This window comes from Leucoraja erinacea, chromosome 12 (assembly GCF_028641065.1).
Source record: "Leucoraja erinacea ecotype New England chromosome 12, Leri_hhj_1, whole genome shotgun sequence".
NCBI classification, from domain to species: Eukaryota; Metazoa; Chordata; class Chondrichthyes; order Rajiformes; family Rajidae; genus Leucoraja; species Leucoraja erinaceus.
The window spans coordinates 25,924,001-25,950,562 of NC_073388.1; the positions used below are offsets into that span (position 1 = coordinate 25,924,001).

The 26,562-nt window shown below is 39.1% G+C and overlaps 2 protein-coding genes across 5 annotated transcripts in view; one reads left to right on the forward strand and one right to left on the reverse strand.

Annotated features, from left to right (window-relative positions):
• Positions 1-3,714, reverse strand: part of chm (CHM Rab escort protein) — an 83,204-nt gene extending 79,490 nt beyond the window's left edge. Inside the window, exon 1 of the mRNA XM_055643881.1 lies at positions 3,617-3,714. Within this exon, the coding sequence (XP_055499856.1) occupies positions 3,617-3,680 (64 nt within the window). The 5' untranslated portion in view covers positions 3,681-3,714. The remainder of the gene's footprint in view (positions 1-3,616) is intronic.
• A 4,261-nt stretch (positions 3,715-7,975) lies between these two features.
• Positions 7,976-26,562, forward strand: part of dacha (dachshund a) — a 357,634-nt gene continuing 339,047 nt past the window's right edge. For 2 of the 4 annotated variants that reach the window (XM_055643882.1, XM_055643883.1), the window contains exon 1: positions 7,982-8,502. In XM_055643882.1, the coding sequence (XP_055499857.1) occupies positions 8,060-8,502 (443 nt within the window). In that variant the 5' untranslated portion in view covers positions 7,982-8,059. Of the gene's footprint in view, positions 8,503-26,562 lie in introns of all 4 variants that reach the window. The other 2 variants (XM_055643885.1, XM_055643884.1) reach the window with 2 other exon arrangements.

Sequence of the window (26,562 nt, forward strand, 5' to 3'; positions counted from 1 at the left end):
TCCCCCCCTCTCCCCCCCCCCCCCCCTCTCTCTCTCCCTCTCCCTACCCCTCCCCCTCCTCCCCTCTCTCCCCCCCCCCCCCCCTCCCCCCCCTCTCTCTCTCTCTCCACCGCTCCTATCTCCGTCCCCCCCCCCCTCTCTCCCCCCCCCTCCCCCTCTCCCCCCCCTCTCTCTCTCCCCCCTCTCTCTCTCCCCTCTCTCCTCTCCTCTCCCCCTCTCCTCCTCTCTCCTCCCCCTCCCCACCACCCTCCCCCCCTCCCCTAAACCCCCCCTCCCTCTCTCCCCCCCCCCTACTACCCCCCCTCCTCCCCTTCACGCCATAGATGCTGCCTCACCCGCTGAGTTTCTCCAGCATTTTTGTGTACGGATACATGTTGTACACTTGTCAGTTGTACAATTATGCAATAAGATTATAAGAATGATGCCACATGGTAATCAAATAAAACATTTAATCTGTGTTCCAATGCTTTCGATATTTGTCTGCAGGGACAAACTGAGAAAAAAACTTGGAAATATAAAAGCAAAGCATCAATTAGCTGTACTACACAGCATGTAAAGTGAACTACAATACAAAGAAAGGAACGGGACGCACAGAGACAGGCACACTCACTAAAATAGGAATGGTATTTCTTTGCCACCTGGACAGTACTCTGTTTTCATCCCATCGAACCCACGGCTGCTATTATTGAAATATAATAATGGCAGCCATGTAGGGACTGACATTCCTACCATAACCAACACAACCTAATTTTTTTGTGTACCTTCGATCTTCCAGCATCTGCAGTTCCTTCATGAACACTTTGTCTACTCCACTGCGATATCTCCTCAAGGTCTGAAGAAGGGTTTCGGCCCGAAACGTTCGCCCATTTCCTTCGCTCCAAAGATGCTGCTGCACCCGCTGAGTTTCTCCAGCATTTTTGTGTACCTTCAACCTAAATTACAGATTTGCTGGTATTCAACTGCACTGGTATTATTCTACTTGGCACAACCCTGCAGAGCATTCCTTTGTTGAAGCCCTCAGAGCCATGGAGTACTGGCAAATAGACATCTTCACTTTAAAAAAAAAAAAAAAAAAGAGCACTGCATGCTGTGTGCTGACATTGGCATGAATCACTATTTTGCCACCATTGCTCCCACTGGCTACTTAACAGGCCATGGTTCAATGTGGAGAGGGTGTCTGAGGACTGGTTTCAGGCAGGCTGGGGCAATGGACCGGCTCCTCAGAACTGAGATTTGAGGGCACAGGGTACACCATTAGATTTCAATAGTGCTTTCATTCATGGGAATTAATCCAGAACACAACATATGTACATAATGTACATTATGAAAATGTCTGTAGAAGATCGTTCACACATACCAACACTAGTCCACATTTTCTGCAATCTCTCTTCCTCATTTTACAAATTTGCACTTCTGTTGACCAGGCTACATTATGCAGCAAAATACCAATAAAATTCCAAAAGATACTTTGACTCCTCTAAACAGGTAAAGTGAATTGGATACACCTACCAAATTATGTCCCATATTGGCCTTTTGACTAGATTCCCAGTGGGGAGTTAAAGTCACCCACTATGATAACTTTGTTGCATTTGCATTTTTCCATAATACGTCTACTTGTCTGGTCCCCATCTCTCGCTGGCTATTGGAGGGCCAATAATACCATCACATTGGAGTGATTGCACCCATCTTATTTTGATCACCATCCTATATTGCCTCAGTGCAAGAACCCTCCAGTATGTCTTCTCCAAGTGCCACTGTGACATTCTCCCTGATTAATAGAGCAACTCCTCCACATCTTTTACCTACCTCTTTATTATGTCTGCAACATAAAACATTTTGGATGCTGATAGACACAAAATGCTGGAGTAACTCAGCGGGACAGGCAGCCTCTCTGGAGAGAAGGAATGTGTGACGTTTCAGGTCGAGAACCTTCTTCAGACGAGTCATGGAAAGGGAAAGAGATAGACAGATAGAGAAGAGACAAACAAGTGAAAGTAGAGACAGATAGCACACTAAACAAGTGAAATCCCGCTTGGAGTGCATATGCAAAAACCCACCTTTGCCTGTAATGGAATGAATAATAAACCGCGACGCCCTGGAAGGGAGATGCTACTTTCGGTACTGTACACTGACAATGACAATAAATAAATGAATGCATTTCTTCATTTCATTTCATATGCAAAAAAATATCGATAATAAATGGAAACAGACCATTGTTAGCTGTTTGCTCGGTGAAAACGGGAACCTGGTGCAACTTGGGTGGGGAAAGGATGGAGAGAGAGGGGTGCAGGGGTTACTTGGTTAGATAAATCAAATTCATACCACTGAGTTGTAAGCTGCACAACCAAAATATGCTACAGCGACACTAGTCCCAGCGACACTAGGGTGGACAAAATTGCTGGAGAAACTCAGCGGGTGCAGCAGCATCTATGGAGCGAAGGAAATAGGCAACGTTTCAGGCCAAAACCTTTCTTCAGACTGATGCAGGGGGGGGGGGGGGGGGGGGGGGGGGGGGGGGAAGAAGAAGATAGGAAGAGGAGGAGCCAGAGAGCTGAGGGAGAGCTGAGAAGGGAAGGAGACATCAAGGGCTACCGGAAATTGGAGGTCAATGTTCAGGCCACCGCGATGCAGACTGCCCAAGCGGAATACGAGGTGCTGATCCTCCAGTTTCCGGTGGTGCTCACACTGGTAATGGAGGAGGCCCAGGACAGAAAGGTCAGATTCGGAATGGGAGGGGGGAGTTGAAGCGCTGAGCCACAGGAAGATCAGGTTGGTTAATGCGGACCAAGTGGAGGTGTTTGGCGAAACGATCGCCAAGCCTACGCTTGGCCTCACCGATGTAGATCAGCTGACATCTAGAGCAGCGGGTGCAATAGATGAGGTTGGAGGAGATGCAGGTAAACCTCAGTCACACCTGCAACGACTGCTTGGGTCCTTGAATGGAGTCGAGGGGGGAGGTAAAGCGACATGTGTAGCATCTCTTGCGGTTGCAAGGGAAAGTGCCCGGGGATGGGGTGGAGCGGGTGAGAAGGGAAGCATTGACCAGGGAGTTACGGAGAGAGCGGTCTTTGCGGAAAGAAGACGGGGGGAGATGGGAAGATGTGGCGAGTGGTGGAGTCACGTTGGAGGTGGCGAAAATGACAGAGGATTATCTGTTGTATGTGACGGCTGGTGGGGTGAAAGGTGAGGACTAGGGGGACTCTGCCCTTGTTACGAGTGGGGGGGGATTGAAGAGACTACACTAGTCCCACCTGCCCGCGTTTGGTCCCTATCCCTCCAAACATGTCCTATCCATGTATGTATCTCTCTAACTGCTGGGATAGTCCCTGCCTCTGGCAGCTTATTCCATAAAACACTGCACTGCCTGCAATCATTTTGCGAGCTGCTGCCGGATTGAATGTGGTTTTCTGACACACTGTTGACACAGACCGACTCTCAAGTTCCACGCCGTCATGGGATAGGACTGAGTGAACTGCAAGCAAGGCCCAGCTTCAACACAACCAATGTTAATGCTGGGCTTTAGAGCTCCGACACCCACGCCTCAGGCTCAACCTTCCATGTCCGGGAGAAGCACAACGACAAACAGGACGCCTCGGCTCGTCCCTTCACCGCTTACCTGTCCCCAACACGACCACGTCCAGCTCGGCGGGGAGGGAGTCGGCCATCTTCGCAGTGCTCATGTGACGCAGAGTGCGGATATTGCGACACTTGTCCGCCGTCAGTCAGTCAGCGGGGAACGGCCCACTTGCCAGTCAACGTGTTTGCAATAATAAAGGCATTTGCAATCATGCTGGCTGCAAGACATGAACATGGAATTCTGCTAACTTGGCGGCATGAGACAAACCGGCATCATATTCCTAGTTCTGCGCAGCTACACATTGCAAAATCGATAAATGACATATCAGCAATAACACGAAACTGCCGCTGTTTTGCAATTTGATTTTTTTAAATAGCATAATTAGTTATTTATTGATGTATGCCAGGCGCTATTCAATATGACACTGACTGTCCTAATCGACTATACTGTACTTGTTCAATTTGAAATCATATCAAACCTAATACTCTGCACATTTTTGCAAACTATTCAAATCTAGTTTCTGCCACTACTTCTAGGGTTGCGCATAACAAAACTATTTGCCAATTGCCCCAAAACGTCTATTTGAATCGCTGTTTATTATCGAGAACGCATATATTTGGTAAATTGGATGAAATATTCATGTTAGCACAATTAAAATATTTCTCTCCATTTATTCGACAAAAGTAACGTGCAAAGTTATAGTTCCAAACCATATATATTTCAATCAAAACGTGTACCCTATGTAAATGGGAAAAGGACGGGGACTATTCTCAGAAGATACAATGAATTGGGAAAAAATAAACTGAACTTCAGTTTAGTCTTACATTGAGCAACCTGAACTCCAAACCAAAACTCTTTAATTACCAATCTGAAAACGTTCCATCTACATTAAGTAAAGCTTCAGTTTTATTGAAATACGTGTGCATTGAATGTTCGGTTACAATTCTAGTCCTCCACGGATAAAGATCATGAGGATCTTCTGGTATAAAGCAACATATTCAACCGTTATCTGCACATGTAATTGTAATCGTCAGAACCCCACGCTCTGCCTGACAAACACCATAGTCGTATTTACTAGTTTACAGCCATCACGCGGTAAACATTAATTTCCTTAGATCGAATAAAACGTCCTTTACAATAAGAGGTTATTGGCGGTGCGCTTGCTGCGAAATGGTTTTCAATAACACGAGTTTGGTAAACATGCGATTATCCCCTAATAATGCACGCTTTATGAATGAGGATAGATGGTTTGTAGGAAGACACCGCAGATGCCGGAATCCTGAATAAAACAAAAAATGGCTGGGATAACTCAACGGGTTAAGGCAGCATCTTATCTGTGGAGAACATGAATACGAGTCCAGACCCAAAACGTGGCCTGCCCATGTTCTCCAGAGATGCTACCTGACCCGCTGAGTTGCCCCAACATCTTGTGATTTGTATTGCCAGTGTTTTTGAATACGACTCAAGATACCGACATTGGTCTCATCAACGACCTGGCGAAATGTGTTTAATGATCACATAGTTTATGTGTGCTTAATTGTATTGATGTGGCTATTGTTTACTCAATAGCCCCGCCCTCTTATAGTTCTCGTTCAGTTTACTATTTATTTTATTACACCATTGCCTACATACATCCCGACTTTCCCGGTTATAGAGGGTAAAATCATTGGTAAATTACAACAAGCATTTTCCACTGGAGTTTTAAAAAGTTGTATTTATTCGTAGAGCGTAATCTTAACGACCGGAAACAGCGATTCTGCAGGCGTGAGACAATTGACTAAATAAAAAGTTCCCTTGACAAATGTGCTAAGTAATCAGCTCAAATATCTTGATATTTTAAGCAGCATTTATGCGCGCACGCCATTATTATGACCGACATGATCCTCGTGACTAACAAATTATAGATTTCCATGTGCAAAAATAAAGTACTGTACTGGAGAAACTTACAGGTCCATGCAGTTACTGTGGAAGGAAGGTTCAAGATTCCAGCACTTGCAGTTTCAGGTGTCTCCATCAATGTGCTCTTGTAAATATAATATTCCGCTGGCAATATTGTTATCCTTTTTTTAACGATGTGAAAAACCAATAATATAATTTGTATCGTAACAACTGCTTTATAGCAAAAATGTTCAAAAGTTTATTGTTTTCTCTTCAGATTAGTATTCTGTCTTATTTATAATAAATGTTTACGCCCATTGCCGCCGATTATTACATGAAATCCTTTAGCTTTTCTGACTTGCCGCATCAGCAATGATTGAAATAAAAAGTTGGATGAGATTAGTTTACCTGCTCTATTTCACGACTCAGTATAGTCATTATACACATCGTGAGGAAAAGTTTTTAGAGCTCTTAATTTAATAATTAAAATAGTCCTGTTTTCCACAAGCAAGTCTCCCGGCTCTTTGCAAGTGTAGCGAGAATTATATAAGAGTATTTATCAAAGTAGTTAAAGACAATAGAAAGACATTGAGGTGATGCAGTTATATCAGTTCATTCAAAGGCAGTTTCAATTATCATCTTTGCTATCATTACACATTATTTTTCTATCGCACACCACATATAAGATAGGCGTATTTGTAACAGATATTCGTGTTTTATCGCCGATATACACATATTTCTCTTTCCCCCCATAAAATTTAATAATTAAAAGATATCCTTGCTCAAATCCTATTATTCCTATTTCAAAAGATGTAGACATAAACGTTCCCATAAGACCAACTTCCGCGGAACCTGCAGGTGTAATATTCTTGCATTTTCTTCCAAAGACTGATCACGAGTCGGTTAACTGAATTCTTAACATTTTTATGTGGTGTTCTATGCAGCGCGTTAACAGCGATCGATGTTTATTTAAAATAGGAATATGTCATTTGCACTCAATTTTCAACACCAACCTGTGGATTGAGTTTGAAAAACAAGCATCCGTTTCTTAATGTGTAGGAAAGAACTGCACGTCACCCATTTTTTTTCTCCAGAGATGCTGCCTGGCCCGCTGAGTTACTCCAGCATTTTGAGTCAATATACGTTTTTTTTAATTATGCGCATGGCTACTGATACTTCAGAGTATAAGGATGCCAAGGTTGTGTCAGAAGCAGCACCTTTGGGTTTCAGGTCTTTCCTCCACTCACCGCATCCCGCGCAAAAATATACAAGGGATGTGATCAAAAGAATGTCGAAATTAAAACAAACCGGATTAATTGTGTACGTTTTATCGACACAACGGACCAAAAATCTTCTGAAAAACAATCGCTTTCAAATATCCAGATGGAATCCGGAGCTGAGCTTACAATAGCATTAATTGTTTCCCCGTCACATCAAGAAGTTATCTATTTCTATTGAACTAAAAAGACCAATATTACCGAGCATATCATCTTCGGTAGGACATGCAATTAGGCTGCTACTCCTTATGTTTTCAGTTCCCTTCAGTGAATCACCTCGGGCTGTAGAACTTCGACTGAAACAAAAGGCGAAATACGAGGAGTTTGAAGTGCAGTGAAAAGAAACGTGTTTCGCGTTTAATTTATTGCTTATTGTATGTTTTATTTAATATTAAATATTTGATTTCTGACCCTTTTCTCTCTCCACAGATGCTGCCTAACCTAATGAGTTTTCCAATTTTTTTTGTACTAACTTTATCACATTCCGCATTCCAAGATCATTATGATTTTTCTTTTTGAAAAAAAACCCTGTCCTTTTATGTGAAAACACGAAATTGGATCAAGGGCAAATCCCAATTCATTTGTATTAAAAGAATATAGCGCGTTGTCTCTGAAAGCCGTGCACAATCATTTTCTGAGCAGAAATAAATGAGAATCGAAAATGCCCCGAATCAACCAAAATCCGCAACAGACCGAATATAAATGGTTTCGTTGAAGGACTTAACAGAAAATAAGTTTATAAAAGGCAAGTTTATACTCCAGCATCCAACACCAGTCTGAAGAAGGGACTCGACCCGAAACGTCACCCATTCCTTCTTTCCAGAGATGCTGCCTGACCCGCTGAGTTACTCCAGCATTTTGTGTCTCTCCGCAGTTCCTTGTTTTTACATTCAAAACAAGTGTTTGGACCCATCGCAGAATAATTTGCAGTTCAGAAGAACGGCATGAGCAAATGACTGTCAGGAAACTTTAGACTTTGAAAGATGGGCAAACTTTAGGAAACTTAGGGGTGAGTTCAGCTTTAAACTCAAACGCAGCGGCTCCAGTTCATTCAGTGATTTATTGATACATACTCGGCACGTACTTGACCAATAAACCCCACCCCCTCTCCCTCATTGGCGAAACCGCGGCACAAACCTGCAATCAGAAGCGGCAGGCACTCCGTCTCTGCGGCAGTTCCGTGGCGGATTGGCTGCCCGCGGCGTCAATCAGGCGAGGGGGCGGGTCCATGCGAAGACTAGGTGACTGCGGATCCTCTCCTCACTACATTACACAGATACACAGAGGCAGAGAGACGCGCAGACAGAGTACATGTGGAAAAGTGGTCATGGCTGTGTCAGCTCCCGTTATCCCACCGCCCCCCCTCACTCCCACCTCCACCCCGTTAACAGGAGGCTTGTTCCGCACCGACTCCGTGTACACCAGCCCTTCGGAATCCCCCAAACTCAGCAGCATTGGTAACAACATCAACAGCGGCAACGAGTGTAAGATGGTCGAGCTCCGTGGAGTCAAAGTGGCGTCTTTCAATGTGGACGGGCAGGAGCTGATCTGCCTCCCGCAGGTTTTTGATCTCTTCCTCAAGCATCTGGTGGGCGGTTTGCATACGGTTTACACTAAGTTAAAGAGACTGGATATAACGCCCGTGGTCTGCACTGTAGAGCAGGTCAGAATCCTCAGAGGACTTGGAGCCATCCAGCCCGGAGTTAACCGTTGCAAACTCATATCCAGAAAAGACTTTGAAACTTTGTTCAACGATTGCACCAACGCAAGGTAAGATCGATCTCCCCTTCCCCTTGATGTGTTTCTCTTTCCACTCTTAGTTTTTCTCTCTTTCCTTATTTCTTCCCATTTCCATTTCATCGCTGTCACCTGTTTGGACATTTTATCTACAGGCCGACAGGGGCTTTCGGTGATGAGAAACGTCGTGGCCTTTCTCATTTAGAGACGTCTAGATCCGGAAAACAGGAATGCATCATAAAATATTCACCAGTATTAGCATATACTCTGTTTACTCCTTTATCATCATCGGTCACATTTCAGTTTAACTCATTTCACCCTCCCACCCCGCGAACCCCACTTTTAAGTTACCGCAAACAAGGAGCTCATAACAACAAGATGAACGAAAGTGCAGACACTCGCTTATGAACCCGTTTTAGTAATTGTATCCATTCGTCGTTTTGCAAGGAGCACGCGACACCCATCGTGGCACGAACGTAAAAAATCACATTAATACGTATGCTGTGTGGGTGTTAAACTATCACAAGGGTTACTGCCCACGCCAGCACAAAGATCGGACGGCGCAAAGTTAAAGCGAGGTGCTAAAGATGGTTTATTCATAAACTGCTATCCTTAGCCACCACAGCGTTCCTTTCATTTTATCGCGATCACGGAGCAGAGCCACTTTGCGGTTGTATGTTTTCTGTTTCGGCCTGCAGGACTCGCTGTTGTCATTTCTAATCAGCGAAACCCTGCCAGAAAACTTACTCCCAAATGCTAAGAACATTCACAATTAACAAATAATGCAAGATGCAAAAAATAGACTAAGGTGCCAAACTAATCCGCGGGTTGATTTATCTGGTGCGCTTTTTTTGTTCTCTTTGAATTGACCAAGAATTAATTTTCCAGAGCGTCTTTTCAGACTGCAGATGTTGCAGTTTGTACAATAAATCAATGGGGGCAGATCCAAATGAATCGCCTTGGATATGGATTTTGTGCGTGTTTTGATGTTTCTGTGATATTCTTAGCTTGTTAACTGACAGCTATATAAATGGTAAGCATACATTGCCAGATATGTTTCTTTGATACTATAACTTTGCAATAGACCGACCTGTCAAACTCATTGAATTAAAACAAAACTTTTCGGATCAGTATTGGTTGGAGAATAAAACATTCCTTTATAATTCCTTGGTTTGAAATTGATCTGCAGGTTTTATTGCATTCATTATTTATTGAAGAACTGCATGCTAAACACAACGTTAAGCTATTTTGCACTTAGGGATTGCATTTAGAAAATTGGATGGAAATTGCATTACTGATGAACATCTGTGCAATTTTCCATTGTATTGTTATACATAGGTGTAATTTCTCAGCAGAATTTTCGACCACGTAATGTCATTTTGTCCATTGCAACGTGTATTCAGAAATATTCCAAAAGTGTATTTGATATGCCGTATTTATTAGAGACACTAAAAAGGGTTTCAAAAATTAATTTTTTATTTGCCTCTAGCTCAGGTTTAATAGAGTACACACTTGCCTGTTTTCAGAAATATTGTTTAATCACATTAATATCACAGCCTGAGGAAGGAAGATAATTGTACAAATGCATATAGAAATATCCATTGCTAACTTTTTATGATTAAATTATGTAAATGACCCATCTTCTGTCCTTCGAAGCACTAATCATCTAATTAGGAGTGATGTCTTGAATAGATGTTTCTGAATCTGGATATATGCAATTGGGAATGTATAAAATTGGAACTGACATTCATAATTCGAGAAAGTAGCTTGCAAGAGAAATGTTATCTTATATTCACATGTATTTGCTTGCAACTTAGAGATTATATAAGCTTCATTACTATTTCTTTAATTATGCTTCAATGAAAAACATATTCCTTGGTTTTTGACATTTTTTAGGTGGGCTAGTTTTAGGATTAAGGCAGCAATTAGAATAGCAAATTGGACAAGATCTCCTTGTGATGAATTATATTGCAGCATATTCATGCTAATAAAATATATAAAAAGTCTTGAGGCAATGAAATGAATGGTTAGGAATCTTTCTTGAATTTTCAGCATAGTATGATCACTTTCAAAAATTGTAACTGACCAAATTAGCCGAGAAATAGAGGTGACTCACATGGCAGTAATCAATGTAAATAGTGCATTACTAACACTGTTACCAGGATTGAATCGGAGTATATTTTTTATACTGATTACAGTATACAGTGCTGATTTCCATTTACCTACAGTAAATAGAATGTCAAATGTGTCACAGGGAAATAAATACAGTGAAGTTTAAAGGGAGACATGATGCCCCAAAGCATCACTCAGTGGATTGATTTATCTTGCATGGTATAATGACTGCAGATGTGGATCTGTTATTTTAGATGAGGAATAAATTTGATGAGCTGATAGCACAAGCCAAGAAGCGTGGTTTTAATTACTGATGTGGAATTTATTTGTGAAGCGCAAATGATTTACTACATTACTTTTCTGTTATTGGTGGATGACCTTGCTCTTTACACCAAAACACTGTTTTTAGATTATTCACATAAAAGCATTTTTTTTTTAGGGCACTACCATTAATATACCATGTGGTTGGTAAAGGAACAGGCTGATATTTTAGGATTATAACTGACTGGAATTCTACGATACTGAAAGCATTGTGAGTTTGGCGGTTCCTGTTCTGGTGAGGGTGGCGGGTGTTGTGGGTGGAGGGGGGGGGGGGGGGGTCATGGGCAAAGGAGTTGACAAACCTTCGTTCAAAAGCACAGCCCGTGTCCGGCTCATTTCAAGTTTACTGCTTTTCAGAACTGTTCTGGGTCTCAGATAAAGTTAAATAAATTAAGGAACGTGAAATTGAACATGCAGAATATTTTATGACTTTCTTTAGAGACACAATAGGAGTAATCCATACCCCTGATGTAATTTCCAGAGCATGGGTAGGTCTCAGAACACCTGGCTTACAATTTTGACACAGCTGATAAAATAAAGTTAAATTTTAGATTCCTGTGGCAGGCTGAAGAGTAGAAAAATAACATGAGGGTTTTTTTTGTAAACACAATAGATGGAGTAGGGAGATAAGGGTTTCCCTGGCTCTTTAATCATTCTTTGTTAAATAAGTTACTTTAAGGATCAATGTACCTAAAATGTGAGATTTATTTTTCATACGATATGTATTATTAATTCAAGGCTGATGTGATTCCATTTCTGCAATGAATACTCTGAATTTTGAAAGTCGCCTTATTTTTAAGTCATAAGTAGCACCGGTTATCATTTTGGTTACACTTCACATGATAAATTCCAGATAAAATTACTGAAAGTGTGATAATTGTTATGTACAATTCCTTCTATCTAAAATATAGCATTGGAAAAATGATGACGCTCATTCCTTTATGAAAAGGCGATGCTAACCATTCCATGACATTTTAATAAATTGAAGATTTAAAATTTTATTGTTAAAATAGAAAGAGGATTTCTGTAATTAAAGTATGTTCAGAGTATAAACTGCAGGAATAGAAGCATTTAAGAAATATATATATATGACATTTTTTTGTAAAAGATAGTTTATAGATTTGTTGTCCAACACGTGTTTTTAAACTTTGGATCAAAATGATTTTTACCAAGTTCTGGAATGCAACATTTTTAATAGCAGTCACAAAAAATAAATGAAAATCCTTATGATTGCTCGCCATCTTCTAGCCCATAAAGATAGCTTTAAGTTAAAGGGCTTTAACCCTCTTTTTCTGGGCACAGTGTTATCTATTTGCCATCAATGACTCTGGTATCTACCGGATTATAAAATTCTCCAATTTAATTTAATAGGCACACAATGGAAAATATAATTATCTCCCAAAGCTAAATAATAACCCATTTATATAGCTGTCTGTCCTGCTGAGTTACTCCAGCTTTTTGTGTCTATCTTTGGTTTAAACCAGCATCTGCAGTTCCTTCCTGCCCATTTATATAATGTCACTATAACTTAACACAATAAACTACTTTATATTTGTTACAGTTCATAGTAGCGTGAGAAAGTAAATCTGATTTTGAAGAACAATTTTAATTGTCTGAGCTGCAAACGAGGAAATTTGCATAAGATTTTAAATCTTTTATGGATCTTAACTACATATCAACAGTTGGAAGCTGTGTCAGAGCTAATTTATATGTCCTGACTAAAGGCAGGCCCCTGCTAAACCTTAACACAAGAACCACATCAAGCTAAAATCATTCAATGTCAGTCTGAATATTTAATTTACTCAAATATTCTAAACTAAACCCATTCCAAGCCACAGTTAATGGCATCCCTGGTAATGACCAGCAATTTGGCAAGTTGTCAGTTTTGAACATGTTTATTTTGATATTTTCTTCTCATTTTTATTAAGTTAATTTGGATATTTTGGTTGAGTTTCAGTATAGTTTAGGTTGTAAGCACATGTTTATAGTTTTGGATCTGTAATATTATTTATTCTTATATACTGGAGGATTAACAAAAGTATGGGGCCAAGAAATTTCAATGTAGTTGACACCAAAACTCAAGATTATATCCATGCCAAGTAAATAACACAATAGAAATTCAAAGGCTGAAGATACAATAACATAAAAATCTCCACAAAACATGATAATACTACAGGTAATGACGAAGAAAAATAAATCGGTTGACAAAACCCCATGACATTGAAAACAATTCCGATACAAAATTTAAATTGCTTGCACAAAGCAACAACACAATTGACTACATTAAGATCCAATTAATTTAATTGAACAAATAATTGCAGAGAAAGTGATTGTGTCATTGAAACTGTTCCAAAGCAATGTTGTTCCAGAAATAATGAGGAGTTGCATGCTGTTTCAATGTGGGATGCTCCAGTAGTGTGTTTATGTTTCGAAATATCCATTGCTTCTTGTACAGATTTGTTTTTAATCAGATAATTAAAGATATGCCCGGAAAGGAGCACTGTCTTTTAATGGATTTGATGAACATAAATAGTTTAATGAATTGTTAATTTTTAAATATATTATAGTTAGCATGCCTTATAGAATATTGCAATCATCACACCTCAACATGGGCTCAGAATGGAAATTGTAAAGTAAGTCAAGGAATAAGAAAAACTAGATTCATATAATTTGCTCAGAATGCTTCTAAGCAATTGTTGCAATGAAACATAAGCTAGAAAGAATCTGTATATATTTAGCATCATTTCAGGAATGTGGTGGTAGACAGATTCATTTCATTAGGGCCTTCATTTCCTTGATTGATGGAGAGACATCAATAATCAATACTTTAAAGACGACTCTAAAAATTAACAAGCACACTACGCAATTGTTCTTCTTAAAACATCTCTCGCAGTTCAAAGTCGAATGGCTACTACATATTGGGAGTCACTGTATCATTATGGCCCACCTGCTCATTGTTGTTTGTTTCTATGTGGTATTAGTGTATATTCTGATAAAATTAATTTTGGGATCTTGCAGTCCTAATTCTTATCTTGCCAAGCAAATTAAATCCTTAATAATGCTTAATAATGCCAAGACTCAGTTTGCAGATTATATGAAATACATCTCCCATCACTATATTTGCAGCTGCTATATAATGTACCAAATATTTGCTCACCTGTTTATTATACATTGTAACTTCAGAATGACAATAGTGTTTAAGTCCATGAAGTATAACATTCTGAGAAGGACAATTCTGTTCATAGAAATTTGGGCATAAACTAAAAAAAGACTTATTGATCAGTTCAAATGCATCACCGGTTTTACAATGTCAAAAGGCATCTATTCCTTGAATCAGCTCCCCATGTATTTTAAGACATCACGTTCAGCCTTGGTAAAAGCCACTCTATGCTGTTTTCATGCATAAAGTATTGCATGTGGAGAAAATTTATGACTCAAATGTTGATTTTTCAGCCTGCATGTAAGGCCAGTGAATGAGGCAATAAATATGTCATTCTGATCAGACAGATCACATTTGAGTGTCAGTTATATTGGAAATATATGCAGGGTTAAACAGTCGCCAAAATGAAGCTAGACCTTTTTCAGATATGATACTGGTTGGCCACGAACTCCGCCATCTATATCTGGCAATGACTAATCAGTATAAGTTCTATTTTGTGTTTGACATCAACATAAGCTGCTGTACATAAAATTGTTTCAGATAATGTTATCACCATTTAACTCTTTGCCCAGTTCAATTATAGTATACCATTGGGAATATAGCACAATTGTTATGTAGTCCTTCTATAATTGAGAAAATATAAAGTATTTGCGTTTTCATTCTAAAAATTTCAAACAAGGCTGGGACAGTCTTAACTGGTAGGCACAATTGGCAGCCTTTCCATTTACTCTAATGACCATTTCACTGACTCTGAAAGTCCAGACAGCCAAGCAACCCAGACCGACATCATATTCAAATACGACAAAGGAGTCTATGACTCTGTTAATCTCTTTGGTTGTTTGCTAATGATATTCTCGGCTGCACTAGGTGGGAAAACACAAAACTTCTTTTGGATAATCAGTCCATTTAAAGCAGAGGTTTTTCTTCCAGTAAAATAATATTAAGATGTAAATAAGGCAAAACAAACTATTGATGGTACATTTTAAAATGAAGTCTTTTGGGAACCAAACTGATAGTTATCATTTTTGCTGGAATAAAATAACGTTTACTATATTCTCCATGGAGAACATACAGATGCAAAGCAGCATTTCACACTTAGACAGGGAACAGGATTCTGATTCAAAGTGTTCATTCAGATTATTGAAATATAATATTTCAAGCAAATGCATTTCATAATTATGTAATGCTCTGTATTTTAGTTTATTTTCAGTATTTATAATGGCATGCTTTAAATAGACCATTAAAGGTTACTTTTAAGAAAGAAATATGATACAGGTGGCAAACTAGGAACATTAGAGAACATCATTGACTCAAACCCGAAGGAAATTAATAACATGTTAACAATTACAGGAATTATCTCACTTAAACAACATTGATGAAAGATATCTACAATATCTCTCGATAATAAAAAACATCCAAATAAAGTTTGTTTAATTCCCACATAAGATGTCAAGTCAAAATTCTAGATTGCTAAAATATGAATTACTTAATTTCTATTAGTACCAATTGAAATCAGTGTTGGTGATATCATATTGCTTGTAAAGTTAATTATCAGTGGGTTAAAATGAATGGTCAGTTATAACATAACATCAAACATCTGATCCAAATGTTAGGTTAAAAAGTTACCTTTTATGTCAACTTCCCTCATTATTTTGTAAATGCTGGACATTAAAAGAACATCCCGTGGGTCTCATAAGACTATAATAGTTCATGAAAAAAAACCCACAGCATTTTACTGAGTAAATTGCACATCTATAATATCTGCAAGGAAGTTGCCAATAATCCAGTAGCTTCTCCAGCCAAAACTACAATCGGAACAATCTTCTATTAGAGAGCAGTGCAAGAGAAAGGTTAATTCAGACATGTTTGTTTCTAGTTGAACTCTACAATATTAATAAGGTTTTTGGGATATGTGCCACGACTACCTATTTTATTACTTTTCTTAAATTGTCAAGAAAGGTTTGTCAAAGATATCGGTTATCAGTTGATAACTCTTCCCATTTCCTTAATTTGTTTGGTAAAATGGAAGTTCAAATGCTGGTAGGTTAGTCTTCAGTGTGAGAAAGCTACAGGGGGAGTTGAAATATTGGCGAGATCTGTAAAGAGCTATAGTTTGGGACAATTGAAGAAAAAAAAATCCTCGGCAATTTTTTTGTGTGGGTCAGCATGTCACCAGCTGTTAGATGCAGAAAAAATGTCTGTAATTGTGCATGTAAGACTTTTCCCCATTGTGTGTGTTTATTCAGAAAATTTAAAAGCAACCAACCGAGTATTTTGTGATGGACCTGCTAAAAGTCAGCCCAATTATGGGGAAATCTCTGGTTGGCTGAGTTTGAATTTGTGAAATTGACTTAATAAGAATGTCAGTTTGAAAGGAGATACGGCAGCTTTAACTGCAGCCTCATCTTTATATTGGTTAATTAAATTATTTCAATTACTTGAAGCCAGGTTTATTAGACGATGAGTCTAGAGAGTTCCACTAACACTGAGATAAAAGGAAATTTGTCTGTTGATGCCATTGTTTAGTTGAAGCTCTTTGGTGCTGACAGATGTCCTATAGCACCATCAGGGCAGGGAGGCCCCAGTTAAAGTAATGGATAGCAGTCTCATGTAAAGATTGGTCCATTACAAGGATGGATTTTCAGCAGGCTATAAATCAGTGCCTGACTCATTTTCTTTCCCAGCACAGAGATGAGCTGCTGTTTTTCTTGTTATAATTGAACGTCAGCCATGAGCAAAGGGCAGAAAAGGGAATTTTATGTTGACATTCATTATTTTTTTTCACCAAGTAAAAGACAGGAGGGTTTTTGTTAGGCAAATATTCATATCATATCTCGAACCTACATTAGCACATGAATGTGATGCCTTTTTCACCTCGTTGCAATAATGATTCAAATTGCTTGGGGGTTCCAGCTCACTGTTTACTTATTACTGAACATGTCATGCTTTTATCAAAGCATTTTTAAAGTTGCAAGATTACAATGGCCTTAAATTTAAGAGAATGACAGACACTGCTGTGTAAAGAGAGGTTAAATGCACAATTTACATATTCATTTCATGATTCATTTGTTTGATGATTTATATGTAGTTAGAGTGTGTTTTGCCAATTTTGTGGCCACATATCTTTAATCATTGTCTGGCAGATCTGCCAGGCTTGGCTGAAAACAATATCAGAGCATTACTGGAAATCCAAATGATTATATTTATATATATCTATATCTATATCTATATATTATTAAATAATGGATATTTTGAGCCCTTCCATTATTTTTCTCTGCTTCTGATCCTGCCGCATGTACCTTTATGCATTCAGATAACTAAGAGGCTGGATGATCTAGGCAGCATGACTCACCGGGTCATCAGTTCCACTTTTTAGCTAACTAGAGGGAGGTACATTTAAAGCAAGAAAGATAATCTCCCTGAAACATTTTTGCAGTGTGCTTCTCTTTCAAGAAGGAATATGTCACAAGAAGTTTGAATAGAGACTAATAAAACTCGTCCACTGGTTGCAAGTGTATCGGAGTGCTGAACATGTGTTTTCTAACCCTATAGCTGGTAATTAAACACTCCTCCCATTTTACACGTCAGCTGGTGTGTTGGGTGTTTCAAGGCAAATTTTATTTTCAGACAACTTTCTTGTATAAGTTAACGTTATAGATTTTCCATCATACTGTTTTATGAAGAACTTCCTTTTTCATATCCACCTTTGTCTGTCCAAGATGTCTAGCATTGATAAAACAGAAATTGAAAATGTATAGTCTATTTGTTAAGATTGTCGATGCAAGTCAGATTGGTGATATACTGATGTTATGCTGTAGAGTGCTTTGGCATAGTGGGATGAAACATTTGACTGATTTCTTGCTTGTTGAGTTCCCAGTCAAACCAAATAGACATTAATTTGAGATGTGCTAATTTCCCCATGTTAAATGACAGATGAGAGCGCAAGATAGTTTGTGCCATTCTTTTGCATGTTGCATCACCAATCCATGAGCAGCTCTGTCAAACATTTAGTAACAGATCACCCAACCACCTTCGTGTGCTAGAAAATGATGCGTGAAATGGGAAGATCTAACGAATACGAAAATATCAATACATTAAAATATAGATAACAGAAAACTGCTGCAGTCCAGAGACCCATTATTCTGTAAGAGGAACAAAATGGAATTACATTTTGAAAAGTTACCTTTTATCTTTAATTCTTCCTAAAGCTATGTTCTATCCAGCATTTATTCCTGGAGTATTGAAAGTAAATTGACAAAAAATGCTGAGTAGAAATAAATGTTTATTTTTGAAGTTAATTTATATGTGACAGCATGTGTGTGAAGGGATTCATTAGTGTTTGTTAATTTTAATGTTTTGCCATTCAGTGATTTATTTCATCTGGCTTTAATTTATAAACCAGAACAATTAATGTACTGCTACCATCCCAGTTAATGTATCATTTTTTAAACAAGGTTCAATGATACCATGAAACATTTATATGCTATCAAGATGTGACACATGTACTTTATAAAATGCTTTAAAATCAGTAAGATTCTTTGTTTGACCCTCTTGTTCTCTGTAGCTGACACTAGAAAATGTTCGTTTTGATTATTTTATTTTCTGAGCTGTCGAATCAAAATAATTGATGGAAGATATCTTCATTTATTTCAGCAAAATGTTCCACTTGGTAGATTATGCTCCTTGGTTGCTGAACAACACCAGATGGCGTCACTTTAGTCATTGTATAGGTAGAATGGAGCGTACAGATAGGATAAATTCCATGCCTCTTCAAGTTAGGTTTTAGATTGATTAATGTATAATTGTCAAAAGTTTGCTTTAGGAAATGTAAATCATCACGTAATTTGAATTAAGAGAAAAGCATCTGGCAGTGAGCTTAAAGGAAACAATAGTCGCATATTTTAAGCAAGTAAGAAAAAGTCAGACCATGATCTCACCATTTTCAGGATAAACATGAGAACATACAGCAATTAAATGTATTGACATGTTTTGGTCTTCTCCATTTTTGCCTATCTTCATCTTTTCTTCCGGTTCTTCCTGTTTGTATTGGATTCTCTGCTTTGTAATCTTTGTTTCGAATGACCCAGGAACTCGAGCAGCCTGCTGTCTTATTAATTTTTAATATATTAAGTGTTTTACTGTTGGGAGCAGGTGTCAGGAAAATATTCTAATTGTCAGCTTTAGGGGAAAAATATTGAATCCTGTTGTCAGTTCTCTGAAAATAGACTGCAGAGAAATCAGTAAATTCTTGCTTATGTTAAATGTTCCTGACATTCGTTCTACTGGAATTATATACAGTTTATCTGCTAAACTGAACATTTTATCAGCATGACAATTGAATTGTGCTGTGTATATGTGGCAGAAATATGGTAATTGAGTATTTTATCAGAGGCTTGCATTAAATGGACTTTGTAGTCATAAATGAAGATTAAGGCTGTTGTTCACAGAGACGAACAAATTGGAGTGATTTATTATCTGTGACATCAATATGTCATTGCTTGGATACAAAATGAAAAACACTGAATTGCTGCTAAGCAGCGGAAGGTAAATACAGGTTTTAATTATTTGCTCCAAACCATTAAAACTGAGATGAAATTGTCATTAAGATCGCACAGCTGTTACACTAGGCTCATTTGTGTGGATTAAAAAAAGACAGTAATAAAGGATCATGTCAGAACAGAGGAACAATGAATGCATGATTCATTGTAAATAATCATTAACACAGGAATCCTGAAAGGACTTTTTGACTTACACAGTTCGCCTGGCACTAATCTGTATTTCCTTATTGAATTCTTTTGAACAACCTAATTGAAAGTAGGTTTTTAAAACAGCCATTAGACTTCTCGACTCTTGCTCCACAATTCAAAACAGCAGACAATTCAATTAAGACACTGTTTCTTCATTTTACAAAAACAATCTCAATACATGGAAGTATTATGCAGCAGAATGTTTTCAGAGTATACTCTATTGAAGTAACTTCGGCTATACATTGCAATTATATTATGATTAATTTGATTCAATTTCTAATTTCTAACTTTAATATAATGTCTAATACTTAATATGCTCATATTATGATAATATTACTGAATTACCCAGTGTTGATTATTTTTCTAATGTACCATTGTTCTATGCATAAGTATTCATTTTCCAGGCATTGGAAATGTTGACAGTGGTGTCAAATTGCATTGTGAATTATATGATAATGCCCACATTGTCAAGAAGCTTTGTATTACATCCTTTTAACAGGAAGATGCAAGTATTGGTCTACAAGTTGCTTCTGAAGCTTCTTAATATTTTATGAGCCAAGGTTTTTCCGAGAATTTTGTAGTATACTAGATTTTAATTAACATATACGCACCTATATCACACTCTTTCTCATGCACATAACAAACACAATGCTATTTTTCTGTCTTCAAAATAGCAGCCTGTAGAATTACCTCTAATTCCACGCATTTCATGTTTTATTTATCTTGGTATGTAAGTTTCAAACATCGCATTTTAAATGTCAGAAGTATTAACATTTTAAAAAAGCAGTCATTTGCTTCCAAGGTTAATTGTAGGTTAATTTCTACTGCTGAGGAAGTATTACGGCTTGTAACAAGCTCTGCACCTTCTCCTGCTGAAGTGAAGCTTTAAGCAACTTTACATTCGCTTAAGACCACTGGGTGTATTTGCCGTATGTGAAGTGGCCAATTGGAAATGGTTACTTGTGATCCACAGGAAATCAAGCCACCGTTGGGCTAGTTAGAAGTTTATTTTAACCCAATATATTTTTCCATTCAATTTAACATAATTTTCCTTCTTTTCCCAGATACTTTTAAAAATGATGTAAATATTTAAAAACATAATTGTGACATCTCATATATGCAAGATGTGCCTTGAAATGTAAACCAGGTTTCCAATTGTATTAAACATTATGCTTGTATGCATTTTTGGTTGTACCCCGCACAATATATTTTGGATTACCTTCATGACATTTATTATTTGGACATTATTAAGAATTTCAAAATGCAGTCGGAATTCTGTGCATAAAAGGTTTATTTATGAAGCTTTTGACCATTCATTTCAAACATGCCCTTCGCTCTTCATAAAACGGTGTCGGAAAAGATTCCCTCCGTTTATCCCAACTAAACCCACCATGATCTTGTACACCGTGATACAATCTCCTCTCAACCATCTCTTCTACTGGGAAATCAACCCTAGTTTTTCCAGTCTAACCTTGCAGCTGGCATTTCTCATCCCTAAAACTTTTCCAATAACTTTCCGAAGAAATTATTATATTGTTAATTAATGGAAAGATGCTAAAGTCAGTGAGTTTGTATCTACGTTCATCCAACTCCATACTAACTTGCAGTTAGATTATATGAAACTAGGGAAGAGTAAAGCTTTGGCAAAACAATTAGTTACATCTTATCTGTGATAATTATTTTTAAGAAGAAAGAAACCTGGAAGTTAAAACACAAATAATCCTTAATCTAACCTTATTCATTTTTGTGATCTTAAATGTGAGAAAACCATAAACGTTTCTCTGATTTTGTATTGATAAGTGTTGGCTTACGAAATGGTTTCTCCATAAAATTGCTTCAGAATTGCAAGGTGTTTAGTGAATGTAATCTAAGCACAACATTCAAAACCAAAAGGATGTCCATCGTTACTTTCTCTCAGATGTTCTTCATTGTGTCCACTTGACTACAGTGGCAGAATGAAAGACCAAATCAATGTTCCAGCTGTTTTGTATCTCTGGCAATTAAACAAACATAGTTACCCTTTAAGTCAAGAGAGTTTTGTTGTTGTACTGTATGTCCTGAAACTGAACTATGAAATTCTTGAAACAGCACAACAGATGTAAGCATAGAATTCTGAAAGCATCACAATAAACAAGACAAAATAATGCAAACAAACAAACAATAATAGTGCAAAGACAAAATCAATGTCCCCGAGTCTATGTAATTCGCAACTTTTTTTGGAGGTTGTAATGTTTCATAGCCAGCTGTTTGAACGGAAGAAGCTACTCCTGAACCTGAACCTTACAGTCTTCAGGCTCCAATACCTTCTTCCCGATGGCAGCAGTGAAATGAGAGTGTGGCCAGTGTGGTGTGGGTCTTTGATGATGCTGGCTGCCTTTTTGAGACAGTGACTCCTGTAGATCCCTTCAGAGGTTAGAACCCATGATGAACTGGGCAGCGTTCACCACTTTTTGCAATCATCTTTCTTCCTGGGCGACCCAGTTGCTCAACCAAGCCACGATGCAACAAGTCAATATGCTCTCTAATGTTCACCTGTAGAAGATTGATACGTGATTGATAGTAAGATGACAGCTTGCATTTGAAAACCCTGCAATCGTCTAAGATCACTTCAAGCTGGCACAGGTCCATGAGACCTTGTTTTGGACTTGCATGTGATGTTGAAGCCACTGGAATAACATCTAGAGATGAGAAATGCTGCTTTGCTGAAAGTGAATTACAGAATTGACCTTCATAAAACCTGTCACCATCTCATGACAGTGTTCTACCAATTTTAACAACTTATTTGAGATCATGTTGTTGGATTGGTTTGACACCCACAAAATCCCCTTGTTTCTGGTGCCGTGATGTAGGCATCCCTGTACACAGGCACTGGATTGTTTCCTCTTCAGAGACAAAAATCATAAGACATTGCACGATGGATGTCTCTACAAGTGTTTTAATGGAATCGGTCATTAACATTGCACTAGCCCATCTGGCACCCTGTTTAAAAAAACTAGTAGTTAATTGTCGTTTTTCATCTGTAGCCCCATGGATGTCCTCATCGGCATCCTCTCCATCAGAACTTGTGTACTTTCCCCACATCCCCAACACCACTCTTCTCCCCCTCCCACCGCTGCCCCTCACTTGGGAACTGGCATCTGTTCTCTTCATTCTGTCTGTGTTGACTGCAGTTGTTGCAAGCCCAGTGTCTTTCAACTTCACTGGTAAATTAACTTCTGATTTACGATGGATGTAAGAATTTATGAATGTAGCAGTGCCTGGGCCAGCAGTGGGTGTGGGATGGTTGGACCAGGAAGAAGATGTATTTTGGCCGAAAGCATTATGTGCATGTTTACATTGCAGTCTTTAACTGAGAGCTGACTATTGGGTAAGGTCAAAAATAGATCCGGAAAACAGGATTCTCTGCACGGATATCACCATGTTGTATGTTGGTGTTATCCACAATAGCATTAATTAACTTTTCAAGTATGGCAAGTTTTGTCTCCTCTGTATTAGCATAGTGAGTTGCTTTGCCTTTCCCTGACCAGTTGGGCATTTACACCTCTGTCTATGTGCAGCGTTGTCGTACAGAGGAGAGCAAAGTATGTTTGTGAGCAATGCACAATATATGTGAGTCATATTTGCCTTTCCTAGTGGAATGGTGAGCAACACGCAGCTTGATGTAATGACACAAATGAATCCAATTTGATTGAGATTTTTAAGCAGTGAATAATGTGGAGATGGTGCATTGACCATAAACTATCTTAAGGTTCAATGTTTCAAGGTAAAGGTCAGTTTATTGTCACATGTACCATTTAAGGTACACTGAAATTCGAATTATCATACAGCCATACTAAAACAAAAAGCAACAATACACACACACACTACATAAAAGTTGACATAAACATCCACCACAGCGGATTTCCCACGTTTCTCACTGATGGAAGGCAATAAAGCCCAACCTTCTTCTTCTTTTATGTCTTCATTTCACGTTCTTGTTCTTCAAACCCTGTGTAGTCAGGTTGTAACTCTTCAATGGAAGAAGGATACGAGTGTGGGATTGTGGTGGGCCAGCAGTGGGTGTGGGATGGTCGGACATGAAAGAAGATGTATTTGTTGCACACATGGCAGAAAGCTATAAATGCAATTTTGCATTGCATTATATCAATTGCAATTGTTGGGATATGGCATTGGAAGGTGTCCTAACCACGTTTCAAGTCATTTAACTTTTGCAGTGTTGTTTCTAGATCCTCTGGGCTTGATCTTTTGGCTTTGATCACTACATAATCCCCTTTCCTTGCCTTTGCAATGTTCTTCTGGAAGTCTCCTTCAGGTAGATTATATTGATACAGGTGCACAACCTTTTATCCGAAATTCCGGAAACCGAAAAGCTCCGAAAACCGGCCATTTTTTCCAGGATGTCGTCTGCACACGAAAGCTCGCGTTTGGCACCAAACTTGACCCGAAATGACCCACGGTCAACCCAGGTCTGTACTACTGTAGCGGCTGCCTCCTCCCCGGAGACCGGGGAGACACTTAAACATCTGTAAATCATTGCTTAAATGTTAGTCAGTTAGTTTGGAGGGCTTTTATGTGAAGGGGGGGGTGAAGGGGGAAACTTTAATTCTTAGTCCCCTACCTGGTCGGAGAGGCGGGAAGCGGGCAATGCCTTACTGGGTCGCCGTGCAGTAAGTTCTGGAGCGCTGTGGCCGCCGACTCCCAACATCGCGGAGCTGGGGCTGCGGGCCTCCGGCCACGGGCCGCGCTGCATTTGGAGCCGCGCAGCCAGGGGTAGAGTTTGCTGGGGTCGGAGCTCCAACCGGTGCCGCCGGGAGCCGGACGCCCACAGCCCCAGCTACGCGATGTTGGGAGTCGGCGGCCACAGCGCTCCGGAGCTTACTCCACGGAGACCCGGTAAGGCATTGCCCGCTCCCCGCCTCTCCGACCAGGTAGGGGACTAAGAATTAAAGTTTCCCCCTTCACCCCCCCCCTCCCCAACCACATAAAATCCCTCCAAACTAACTGACAACATTTAACCAATGATTTACAATGATTCCCCAGTCTCGGGGAGGAGGCAGCCGCTCCAGACTTTTTAAGCCGCCCGCGCTACCTACCTAATCTGCGCTAAAAATCTTCCATTCCGAAATCCGAAAAATTCCGAAATCCGAGAATTGGCTGGTCCCAAGGCTTTCGATAAAAGGTTGTGTACCTGTACTCTATTGCACCTCATCTACCAAGTTTTTCAACGCAGGGTAGTGGCTAAAAATTGATGGTTGACATCATACTTTTGTGATGCTCCATGTCTTTTTCTACCTCCAGCAACCAGGTCACGGCAATCATAGCAATGAGCAAATATCAAAACTTGTATTCTTCATAGGTCATGGGTTAGTCATTCCTGTGCACATTCCCAAGGCATATTCACTTCTGCACCCAAAGAGTAAAATAATCTTCATAATGTTCTCTTGCACATTTCCCCCCAATTTGTGCTGAGGAAGTGATTTATCTTCCACATAATGCAATATTATTTACCTTGCATTTACAAAATAAGTGAGCAACATTCTTCCATCCTCAGGAACGTTTATTTCGGTAATATACCGAGTGAGAAAGAAAAGGCCATCTGTTTGCTTCAGTGACTTAAAAGCGGCACGCATGTAGCTTTGCCATCTCTCTCTCTCCCTGGAGTCTTTGGCACCCCTCATTTAAAATAGTGATTTCTAATGCTTATACCTCCTTGCTGCTGTTCACAGAATGAAGACTATTTGCCATGTCAAACCACTGGTTCCAATGGCGGTAGACTAATTATTCTGCCATATCTATTCCTTCAGGCTAGGGTATAACAAGCCAAGATGTTAGACTTTGCTATATTGACTAACAGTTCTCTTATAACATTGTGGTTTGGTATGCTGCAAATGCATGTATCACACAATGTGTCATACCAACACTTTGTGTAACTTTGACGATTTCTTTAAGGTCACAAAATGTAATTTCTGCATTGGGTCAGCTATAGCCTTGTTGCTTCCTGCAGATTAGTGTCATTCACATGGAGTAGCTGATATTTCACATGAGTTGACAGGATGGAGCATAATTCCTGACTTTTTTAAATTAAATTCACCATCAGCAAATTTCTCCCTGTGTGGGATTGCCCTTTACTGTTTTCCTGTCACTCAACTACAATTATTTAGAATTTTTTTCTCAAATCTGTTTGGTGGAACATAATTTCTTGTTTTATCTACAAATATATGGAACTAGCCAGCAGAAGTAGGATTGGGTTAGCATCGTGGTTTCAGCCTCCCTCTTGGGGTGTTCATTGCAGCCAATGAGATAAGTACATTTGTAGGTTTAATGCAAGAATGCGGTAATGCAATCACTTTTTATGATCGGTTGAATTGCAAAGTTCCTAGTTTGTAGGTGGTGCATTTTGTGCCCAGTAAGCAGCCAAGTAGGAAATTGTGATTGTGTCAATTAAAGTGTTTTAACAATGTTGAGTCGTGGAATCACAACAGGAAACGGGCCCATTGGCCCAGATAAACCACGCCAATCAGTTTTAGACTATTACTCCCTTAACACATTTTTATTCTTCGCAGGTACACACAAAATGCTGGAGTAACTCAGCGGGACAGGCAGCATCTTTGCAGAGAAGGAATGGGTGACGTTTCAGATAGAGACCCTTCTTCAAACCGATGTCAGGGGAGTGGGCGGGACAGAGATAGAATGTAGTCGGAGACAGTAAGACTGGTGGTAGAACTGGGAAGGGGGAGAAGATAGAGAGAGAGA